The 11,554-nt window shown below is 47.9% G+C and overlaps 1 protein-coding gene across 1 annotated transcript; it reads right to left on the bottom strand.

Annotated features, from left to right (window-relative positions):
- Positions 1 to 4,029: 4,029 nt before the first annotated feature.
- Positions 4,030 to 10,834, bottom strand: LOC119242290 (T-lymphocyte surface antigen Ly-9-like). The gene is made up of 5 exons (XM_037508020.2): positions 10,786 to 10,834; positions 8,189 to 8,539; positions 6,854 to 7,126; positions 5,810 to 6,076; positions 4,030 to 4,148 (listed from the first exon to the last, which is right to left on the bottom strand). Exons 1-5 carry the CDS (start codon positions 10,832 to 10,834, stop codon positions 4,078 to 4,080), a joined length of 1,011 nt encoding a protein of 336 aa, XP_037363917.1. The 3' UTR covers positions 4,030 to 4,077.
- Positions 10,835 to 11,554: the final 720 nt, after the last annotated feature.

Genomic DNA, 11,554 nt, shown 5'->3' with positions numbered 1-11,554 from the left:
ACTATTTCTGTGGAATAAAACTACCAGACTACTATTTTTTTAATAAAAATTTATTTTATTTTTATGCGTACAAGAGCTGGGATGCAGGCCAGAGGTGGGGGGGGGGGTGCTGAGAGGATTCACCAGAGACAGAGGGGAATAGAACAGGCAGATAGATCAAAATACACTGCTGAGAGGAGCAGTGGGAGAGTCAGGAGAGGTCTGCTGTACCATGTGGGTAGCTCCCTGGCGAGGGATTGAACTCGTGCCGCAGTGGCTGCCATTAGCTTCATAGGTTGCATCTTAACCCCTTTGCGCCACCAGGGAGGCCCCGGGAGGTCCAGACTGTACTGCTTCTTAAACCCTTCTAAGGGAAGGATATGGAAGTAACTAATCTGGAGAGAATTCAAAGAACACAAGGAAATGAAGGCAAAGTGAAATGACTGTGGAGACACGTAAGACCCTTAAGAATAAATGGAGAGGGCCTCCCCGTGGCGCAGCGGTTGAGCACTGGGTTGCGAAGCTGCCCGCAGCCTCTGCAGCGCCGGTTCGATCCCCGGCTGCTCCTCGGCCACCGGAGGAGGGTCCCACACTGGGCACAGACCTCTCCTGCCGCCCGCTGCTCCCCTCATGCTCCCCTCATGCTCCCCTCAGCAGTGTGCTATGGTCCTTCTGCCAGCTCTGCTCCCCGCTCTAGCTCTGGTGAATTTTCTCACCCTCCCGCACCTCTGACTGTGCCCAGTGCTTGTATAAATAAATAAATAAATAAATAAATAAATAAATAAATAAATAAATAAATGATCTTAAAAAAAAAAAAAAGAATAGGCAGAAGGACCGAAGTACACTGCTGAGGGGAGCAGCAGGCGCGGCAGGAGAGGTCTGCGCACCATGTGGGACCCTCGCTGGTGGCCGAGGATCAAACTGGCGCTGCAGAAGCTGCAAGCAGCTTCACAGCCCAGCCCTCAACCGCTGCGCCACCGGGGAGCCCCCATATCCAATATTTTAAACCATTGTTATGTCTATAACAATAACACAATTTTTTTTTAATATTTATTTATCCAAGAACTGGGATTTATTCAGAGGCACGGGAGAGTGAGAGAATTCACCAGAGACAGAGCAGGGAGCAGAACAGGCACTGACAGAAGACACTGCTGAGGGGAGCAGCTGGCGAGACAGGAGAGGTTCGCTGGCCATGTGGGTTTCTCCCTGGCGGACTGGGAATCAAACCCGCGCTGCAGTGGATGCAGACAGCTTCACAGTGCAGCACTCAACCCGCTGTGCTACCAGGGAGGTCCCAGTAACAAAATTTTTTTTAAAAAAAGAAAATTCATATTATAATAAGAGATTTACCATTCAGTCCCTCTCAAAAACACAAGGCGAGGGCTTAAGTTCACCTAGGAAATTTGTGATTAAAAAAAAGGAATTAGTGAAACAGAAAGGAGGTAGCAGGACAAATGGAGAAGCATGTATGAAGGCATAGAAGTGGGTGTAGCCACCGAGGGCTTGAATCACTGCATTTAGGAGTACAAAAAGGAGGGGAGGTTAAAGAGGCCAGATTTTGGGGCTCTGTTTATTTGTCAGCTAAGCAGAGCTAAGGTGGCTTCCCCAACACTTTTTCTGTGTCGTCTGAGCTCTCAAGTTACTTCCATAAGGTGGCATTTATTTCTGGGGGTCCTCGTTCCCTCCCCTTTTTCCCCAGCTTCTGGGCAGGCAGGCAGGAGACTCTCAGACACAGTCCACACCTCATACCTAAAGCAACGTTCAGTAATTAGACACTCCTGGGATTTTTGTGGGTAAAGACCAGAATTGGAGCCTCTCCTCCTTTGGGGCTGAGGTGACTCAGCACCTTTTCTTTCAGGAATTAGCCTCCCATTTGCTCCTGGGTCAAGGCTAGGGGATAGACAATAACACAGGCCACTCCCACAAAACACTGTAGACAACAAAAAAGTTGGGTTTTGGTTTGTGATCTGTTCAGTCACTCTCTACTCTGTAATTTGTGAATCCAAATCATTTACATTTAAGGTAAGTTATTAAAAGTATTTAGTAAGTTATTATAAGTATTTAGGGCCTCTCTGGTGGCACAAAGGGTTAAGCACAGCACTGTGAAGCTATCCGCAGCCTGTGAAGCTATCCACAGCCTCTGCAGCTATCTGCAGCCTCTGCAGCTTGAGTTAGATCATCAGCCCTCCAGGGAGCAACCCACATGGCTTAGCAGACCTCTCCTGACTCACCCGCTGCTCTCCTCAGCAGTGTATTTCAGTCAGTCTGCCTGTTCTGCTCCCTACTCTGTTTCTGGGGAATTCTCTCACCCCTCACATCGTTGGCCTGTACCCCAGCTCTTGTATGCATAAATAAATAAAACTTTGACAAAAAATAAGTATTTAGTACCATTTTGTTATTTGTGGTTTTAGTGTTTTTATAATTGCTTTTGTTGGTCTCTTATTCTCTTGTGCTTTGACAGCTTCCTTTTGAGTTATGTTTCGATTGCCTTTCAATTTGTTTATTCAACAGGTTTTTGTTTTGAGGTTATCATGTGGTTTACTCAGATGGTTCTGTACTTGTGACCTATGGAACAAATTGAGATCAAAGACCCCAGAGGGATGTTGGTCTGGTACCTGAGTTTGTGCTCACCAATTTGTAAATCTAATACCCCCCCCCACTTCCTCCCAGTTAAATGTCTTCATTTAACTTTAACCTTGTGTTTTTCTCAGCAGCATCTGCATGTGGTGCACGCTCTCGATCAACCTATTTAGCACTTCAGAGCAACGTCAAAACCCCACTGAAAAACTTTTTCCTTATTTTATTTATATATTTTTTATTAATTAAATTTTTTTATTTTTTACATCATTGTTCATTTTCAAACAATATTTGCTTGACTTTTTCCTTGTTTTAAACTCTTTTCAGCTAACTGTTCAGTATTCAAGGAAATTATAAGATAAAAATACTGTTATTTAAAGAAGAGTATTTATCAAGAGCAGAAACACACACACACACACACACACACACACACACACGGTGGTACTAGTCCCAGATTTTTATGAAATCTGATAGTCTTCAGATCTTCAAAAAAAAGTTCTCCACTTTCCACAAGGGACTATGGTGATGGTTCATGACTGATATGTTGGTGGGAGATTTATGGGGACTACACTTGAGGGGAGATACTAAATACTATAAAAAAATGAACAATGTAAGAAAATTAAAAAGTTTAATTTTAAAAAAAGTTCTCAACTCTCATCCATCATCCATGATTAACTAATCATTCATTTGAAAAATATTAAAATATCAACCAGAAACCAAGAACTGTATTTACCTCTGGGTCTATAGTTGTGAACAAAACAGAAACAATCTTTGTCCTCATGGAGCCAAAGGTCTTGTGAAGGAGATGAACAATAAACAATCACTAAAAAATATATACATGATCACAAATTATAATGCCTTGACACAATTAAGCTGGATACAATGATTATGAACAAGAGGAAAGATCTACTTAAATACAGTGCTCAGAAGGCTGCTCTGAGGAGATGAAATTTAAGTTGAAGCTGGACTTTCTGGGTCCATCTGCTTACATGTTAACAAAAAAGTAGCATACATGCTCAGAATGATAATTTTATTAATCTTCTATGTTTCAAACCATCTAACTTTTTTAAAAATTATGCTTAATGAGATATGTTTTACATGTTTACATGTTATGTTTTACAAATTTAGGTTCACACCACTACAAATGTGTTATCATACCGCAACCACTAACAAATCATCAGAATGTTCCACTATTGTCCACTGAGTACCCTCCTTGCTTCACTCCTACCTCCCCTCTTCCAGTCCATCCAGTGTTTTTTAAATAAAAAAGCTTCTCTTCTTTCTGAACATTTTTAAACACCCTGAAACAAGCATAAATACAGAAGATATAATGGTTTCTTGGTAATTTCAAGCTCAGTTTGCAAATGAAGTAAGTTTTGTGCCTTAATCAGTATTACGGTCTATCTCTTTCACCAGGAGATGTTGGCATTGGGTCGAGATCCTTGTAGAGACTTCTTATCTCTGTGTCTCAAAGGTGAGCCCTTCTCATATTTCTCCTCTTGGTTTCTCCACAAGTCAAGGTCAAATCCCCAAGGCTCCCAGGATCAGAAAGAGAAGAAACCCTTTCTCCGGCGAGCAGGTTAAGAAGGAGGCTGGATGAACAATGACCACAGGTTAGGAATTGGGATGAAGGGATGAGAAGGAAAGGAATGGGAAGTAGGGAAGAGGGATTTTTGAGGAAGAAACATTGGTGGAATGTTCCCTTTTAGGAAGCTGATCTGTGGATGGAGCTGAAATGCCCTCTGGACCCCACAGAAAGAAGAATATTCGAGTCTGAGGTCAATTGCTGTGTCTCCTTGTGTCCCGTTGCACTGGCATGGGATACACCTTAATACTTGTCAGCTCTGCATTTTATATCTCTTACATGCTGCTTCAGAAATGCAGAGAAAGGTAAGGAAGATATAGCTCATGGTTCAGTGGAGATGACAGACACGTACACAAAGACTGTGATGTGCTAGACACTCTATAAAGTCATTTATATAAATGTCCAGAAGAGAAAATGGTTAAAAAGTTGGTGGATCCAGATTATGAGGATTGTACCTGCAACCCCTGAGGGGGGGAGGGTATCTTCCTGAGGCTGAAGGTCTTGGGAGAGAGAGGAACAAAAAATAATTAAACCAACACCATGTCTTCAATGACTAGAACAAAGGGCACATTAAAAATAGTCTGTATGGGCCTCCCCTGGTGGCGCAGCGGTTGAGCGCTGGGTTGCGAGGCTGCCCACAGCCTCTGCAGCACCAGTTCGATCCCCAGCCGCCGGCGAGGGTCCCACAAAAAAAAAAAAAAAAAAAAAATAGTGTGTAAATGCATGTTGCTTAAAAGAATGAAGACGTACCAAAATATTTATACCTTAGGTAGTAGGAGAACTTCAAGGGGTTTTAAGTGAAAAAGTAATGTGCACATTTCTTTCACTTAGAATTTGCCCTTGGCAGCAAGCTCAGGAGGATGATTGGGAAAGTAGTGAGGAGTCTGGTTGGTGGCGTCCACGTGAGGAATATACAAAAGTGTGAGTACTGTAGGTGGTGGTGGAAAAGAGGGGGGCTCTTAATGTTGCCCAACTTTCTGCCTTGGGCAACAGAAGGAACACAAGGGGAGTAGGGAGGGGCCTGGGCAGGGGACAGCCTTGGACCTGAGAAGGGCATGACCTAGAAGGGGCCGGGAGAGAGCAGTTCGGCTGGAGGAGGAAGCACGTACAGGAGAATGGAATTGAGGATCAGCCCTTGAACTTAGTAGTCAGGATCCCATTGGGGACGAAACATTTGCAAAAGATTGGAGTAAATGATTGTGAAGAATTAAAGATAAGGAGCAGAGATCAGTGGGAAGAGAAGAGCAGGGCATATTTGGATGAAGATGGTGGAAGTGGGAGAGGCCACCCTTGGGCACCAAAGGAGCATAGCCCTGGGCCAGGTCAGTTCCTGACAGAAGAGAGACTGAGATTTCTCAGATGGTACAGTCAAGAAGCCTGGACTCCTCCCTGGGAACTCTGCAGGGATGAGTGAAGCTGGGGGAAGCACCTTCCCTGAGCAGTCCCAAAATGAAGCCAATTCCCAGCTGAATCTTTGCAAGCCCTTACACAGGAAGTCTGGGCCTGACAGACTGTGGACAGAAGCCCACAATGGTGCCCCAGAGCCCGTGTCTGCACCCAGAGACACACCCTGCTGCAAGCTCATCCTGCCCTCTTCTCCTGTGCCCACTCTTAGAAATCTGAGGAAGGCAGACATGATATTCAGGGGCTGCTATGGAGGAGTGTTACCTGAGCAGAGGGAGCTGGCAAGGACAGAGCTGGAGCTCTGGCTGACGGGGTTCCTGGTTGTGCAGTTCAAGCTGTCACTGCTCCCAGATTTCCAGGAGACTCTCAGGGTGGTTCCCCCGTGGGACACAACTGTTCCCAGGCCTTGAGGTTCCCATTTGTACTGAACATCCTCTCCAGCATGTTTCAGGGAGCAGATCAGCGTGAGGGAGCACATTCCATTCTCCATGATCAGGGAGCTGGCAGTGATGTTGGGCTTCTGCAGCCGCTCTATGCCAAGAAGAGAAGGCGCAGCTATGAGAAGGCTCTGGTCCAGCCAAGCAGGGAAGAGACAAGGGTCAAGCTCAAATGTGGGTACCCATCACCACAGACACACAGGCCTCACCATAAACGCGCAAGGTGAGATCCTTGGTGATGTTCCTTGGAGGATTCCGCAGAGTTACCCAGGCTCTGTAGGTGCCGGAGTCCTGCAGCCTCAGGGGGCTGATCTGAAGAGAGTAGCCATGGTCGGGGGTGCTAAGTCGTCCACTGTAGGGCCCCTGAGTGCCAGAAGCCAGGATGGGCTTGCCTGCCTCTCTGGGTTGCAAAACAGTAAGGAGCCTTCGAGAGCTCCAGGTAACACTTTCTATCTCCTCCCCAACTGGGACTTCCAGGGTCAGAGTGGCTGACTCTCCCAGAGTGCCAATCACTGTCTCCCCCACTGTGTACACTGTCAGGATTCCTGACCCTGCAGACAGAGAGAGAACACCACAGCTTCAGTATCAGCTCTTCCTAGCTTCCGGGAGCAGCCACAAATCCCATCAAGCTCCTCCTGCCCAAACCCCTCCAGTCTTCCTATCAGTTCTGATGGGCCTTTCGCCTTTCCCCTGCCACACCAGCCCAGACTGGGACAAGAACTGATTTCAACACAGCCCCACACTTGGCGACCCATGGTCTTCTCTCAAAGGTGCTAGTCCCTCTCCCCGGGGCCTGTAGGAGCAAGACCCCTTTCCCTGCCTTGCATTGCTCCAGAGCTGCTGCACAGATAAGGGCTCAGGGTCTAGGTACCTGCGCAGGAGGGCAGCACCCTGACGGGCACGGAGCTGCTGTTACTGACTGGGTTCTTGACCACACAAGTAAAGATTAGAACATCATCCCCAGGCCTCGAGGAGACACTGAGGACAGACCCTTTGCCAGACACGACAGTCCGGGGCCCCAGAGGTGTCCAGCTGTATGACACAGAGTCTCCTCCGCCTTCTGCTTCACATGTCAAGATGGTGGTGCAGTGTCCATTCTCACCGACCCTGGAGCTCATTTTGACGTGGGGCTGGGTCACCAACTCTGTGTGCAAAGGGGAGCAAGTTGAAGCCAGGTCAGGTACTCTGGGCCCCTCTTTTTAGGGAAGAATGCATAAGGCATTGCTGCTGAGCCCCTGTGTCACATTGAATCCACATATAGAACAATAAAGGCAGGATTTGCCCATATCTGTTCTAGATCTTGGGATTTGCAATGTCCCTTAATATCTCATCGATTTCCAGAACAAATTGCATACAGGTGAGGGAGGATAGGCTACTTGATAGGCTCCGAGAGCTTAAAGTAGGTTTTCCAGAGTCTCATCTATGAAGTAATGACTCCAAGACCCAAAATCAGTGAATACAACCCCAAAGCCTGGGTTTCCACCCTTGCTCTATGTAAAGGTTTACTTCATCCAAGCGTGATGTTTGTGTCATAATCTTTCCCAGCAGGGAGCATGCACTGGCTTCAGATGCTGAGCAGGCGCTGGGAGGGTCTGGCCTAGGCCTTCTATGACATACCTACTGCCTTGTACCCTCTGGGCAGGGGAGGGGGTCTTCCACTACTCATGGCCTGGTCTTGGGCCCCTTTTCTTTCAGGGCCGAGATCCAGGGTCTTGGTTGCTCTTCCCTTCTCCACTACAAGCTGTCTGTCTCAGCATGGCTCCTGCCTCAGCTGCCAGGCGACACCCCCCATCTCCTTTGTAGCTGCCCCAAGAACACAATTTTTTTTTTTAAATTTCTTTAAGGAGCTTGATCATAGTGTTCCTGTGATCTATGTCAGGCTTTACAAAGCCCTTTCACAGGAAATGTATTCTCACAGGGCAGTCTTCCTATTTTAGCCAAGGGGAAGCTCCTACATTGTGGCAAAGTTCTATGTGGTTCACATGCCGGAAATCTATTTCCTGCCCACTGCAAGCCCAGGGGTTCCTCTGCATTGCTCTAGGGTGTGGCCCAGGCCACACTCCTTTCCGTGTTTCTATTATAAGCACACGCTAGTCCTGTAATAGAGGGAAACTTGTGAACATTACAAAAAGGGACATGGGAAAAAACCATAAAAATGACAAGACCAACAGCCCCCAACACCCATTGCCACCCCCAAAAAACTCACCATAGACCCACAGTCTGTACTCCCAGGTGTGGGTCACTGGGGAGTCCCTCAGATTAACATGGGCACGGTAGGACCCGGCATCCTCTCGGCTCAGGTTGCTGATTTGCAGGGAGCTTCCTGGGCCCACGGCTCTCACACGACCCCGGTACCGGGCCTCTATCTGTTCAAAGGTGTCTGGCCTTCCAGCTTCTCCCAAGGTGACCGTGGCTATGGTCTTGGCTGCTGAGCGGGACTTCCAGGAGACACTCTCCACCCGCTGGCCAGGCAGCAGCTGCAGGGGCAGAGTGACAGAGCCCCCTAGGATCCCAGCTACTACCACAGGGGCCATGTCATTTCTGGAAGCCCCTCGCCCTGCAGACACAGAACAGAACCTTCAGAGACGGGCTGATTCACCAACTGTCCTGAGAGCAAGTCACATAAGAGATTATTAGTTCCATTTTACAGATAACGAAACAGACCCAAAGAACGTAGGTGCTTTGCTCAAGGCTCCATACTGGTTGGTGTGAGAACTAGAACACAGTCAGCATGTGGTCCTTCATGCCAAAGGGGTCTTCTTGGTTTTTTGCATGAATTAATCAACATATAAGGAAATAACCACATGCAGACTCAAAGTGGACTGTGAGTAAGGAGAAGCCCAGGGAGCTGCCTGTGGGATGATCTCCCATGACTGAGTCACTCTTGCCCATTGAGTGGGTAGGACCACAGTTCACCCTGCCCAGCTGCACCCACAGCTGCCCAGCTCACCTCCACAAGAGCAGTGGCTCTTAAGGCCCAGCTCTGCGCTGTCACCTTGTGGGAGCCCCAGCTGATCGAGCCCTATATTTGATCTGACCCTGCGTCCCCCAATTGCCCTCAACCTGTGCTAGTGGCCTGCATTGTGGCAAGTGCTTACTTCATTCTCCCTCATATGAAGAGCTGTGTTGTGTGTCTTCTCCAGGGGTTCATGAGTTCCCCTAGTTGAGGAGAGGAGTGAGGAGGGGATTAGCATCTGAGGAACAAAGCAAAGTAAGGCCGTGGAGCCCGTGGCTAGAAGTGAGGTGCATATAGAAATTCCTGGCTTGAATCCTGTTGTGGATTCAGTGAGAGGAAAGAGGCTCAAAGAGATCACCCAGACCATGAACGCTGAATGGCAGACACCATGGCCAGAGCATTAGATGCATGACTTTATTTACTTTATTTACTTTTTTTAATTAAAAAAAATCAAATCCCACAACAGTAGAAACAAGTTTGTAAGGTAGGTGTTCTTATTCCCACTTAACAGAAGCAGAACATGGCACTAAAGAGGCTTAGGGAACTTGCCCAAAGCTAGCAGCAGCATCCTGATGAAAACATCTGTCCCCAAAGCTGTACTTGGTTGACCCCTCCCACTGCCATATCCTCCCTGCATTCCACTGACCCCACCCCAACACACAAGAGGCCCAATGGATGTTTCCAGAATTGAACTGAGGAAGTGTGAACAGTTCTTACAGTAAGATCTAACTTAACCATATTTTTGGTTGTATGCCCAAGAGATGGCTTCACCAACAGTGACCCCCTGACTGGGATCCCTTGAAGGAAGGAAAATTCATTTACTCAGTGTGGAAAGAGGAACTTGGGGATGAGGGCAACTTGACAGAAATCTGGCGTTTCAGTTTCAATTCTGTAACTTTGAAACACGAGTTTTTGAGGATTTCCTGGTGCTCTGCTACATCCCCACAGCTGGGTGGTGAGAGTGTCATCGGTGCCACGTTCTCACATTGCCAGCATTGCCAGCCGTGTGCCCCAAGAAGCCGCCTAATCTCTCTCAGCCTCAGCCCATCACCTGCTTCATCTAACACCCAACATTGTTGTGGGATTTGATTTTTTTTTTTAATTTAAAGCACGTTCTTTACAAACTCCTGGGTTTTAAACACATCTAAGAGATTTGTCAGCAGGCTCGGGGTCACTGAGGATGGAAGAGGGACAACCCCAGGCAGTGGCTCAGACAAGCCATGCCAGCAGGCTCCCCCTGAAGGAGAATGGACAGGGAAACTTGAATAGCAGGCTGAGAGCATCAGTGGCCCCTCCAAAGCGTTTCTGAAGTGGTCTACTGTGTGACCTCAGGTGCAAGATTCGTCACCCCTCAGGCCCTTGGGGGTGAGGGAGTGAGCTATAAGAATGGCCACCCATGTTGAGGTCCCCTAATGAAGTTACTCAAAGGACATGGAAGGCCCAGGATGAAGGTGCCCTCAGGGCCTGGCAGGAGAAGCAGGAGGGGACAGAAACAAGGGGACCCTGTATGAGATGGAAGATGCAGATGAGATCTCTGAACTGGCTGTGGTGGATGCTTTATCTCTGCCCCACCACCAGCCTCCAGAAACACCCATGCTCCTTGTGATTCATGAGAAAGGAAATGTAAGTGTGATAATCACAGTGTGGTTCTGCCTGGGCTGAGATAATAGTGCATGTTTGCCTGCCTCCTGTCTGTCTGTCTGTCTGTCTGTCTGTCTCTCTTTCACACACACACACACACTCACACACACACACATTCCTAGGGAGACAGTTCAGGGAAAATTGCCCATGGATAGAGAGTTAATGGAGAGAGAGGGTGCCTCGGGGTGGGGGTGGGGCAGCCTTACCCAAGAAAAAGCCAAGGAGGAGCAAGGACCAGGGTAGAGAAGTGCCCATCACTGTCACCGACACCGGCCTGCCTCACAGCGCATGTGTGATATCCAGACGCTTCCTGTTTTAATAGTCATCACATGAATCACATGTCATTCTAAGCCAAGGCATGCACATTAAGGGACATAAGAAAGAAATGAGTGAGGGGCAGCAGAGTGGGTTACTTCAAAACCAAAGCTCACCTGTCACAGCCTTGCTTTCAACTCTGGGAGCTCCCTGCTCTTATTGGCAAAGGTCAGAGTGGCAGTTCGGCTGGATGAGGTCCTTTGGGCTCTGCTGCATCCTGCCAACCTTTTAACTTCATTTTCCATCTGCAGGTTTCACATCTGGGATTCCATTCACGGCAGACCACATCTGGAGTCTCCCCATGCACACCATAGTATGTCTGAATTGCTCTCATCCCTACCTCACCTGACATCCTCCCATCCCCTGAAGTCATCGCCACCCTAGGAAAGGTTCCCCAAAACCCCAGACTGGGACAGGTGCCTGCTCTGGTCTCTTGATCCCTCTGAGTCCTAACACTCTCCCAGCACTCTTGGCCCCTCAATGGCACGGTCTTCCATTTCCCCCCTCTAGTTCCTAGTGTAATGACAGCACATAGTAGGGCCTGGTTTCTGTATACAGTCCACATGCAGAGAAGGTTAAGCCCATATTTACCCAAGGACAAAAGAATCAAAGGCAAGAACTTTTGGCTGCAGCTCATTTAGCAGAGAAACGGGGCTGGAA

The sequence above is a fragment of the Talpa occidentalis genome, unplaced genomic scaffold (genome assembly GCF_014898055.3).
Source record: "Talpa occidentalis isolate TD23 unplaced genomic scaffold, MPIMG_talOcc4v2.1 talOcc4.12, whole genome shotgun sequence".
In the NCBI taxonomy this organism is placed as follows: domain Eukaryota; kingdom Metazoa; phylum Chordata; class Mammalia; order Eulipotyphla; family Talpidae; genus Talpa; species Talpa occidentalis.
Note: the sequence above shows the minus strand (reverse complement) of the source record. Positions and strands in the feature narration are given on the sequence as shown.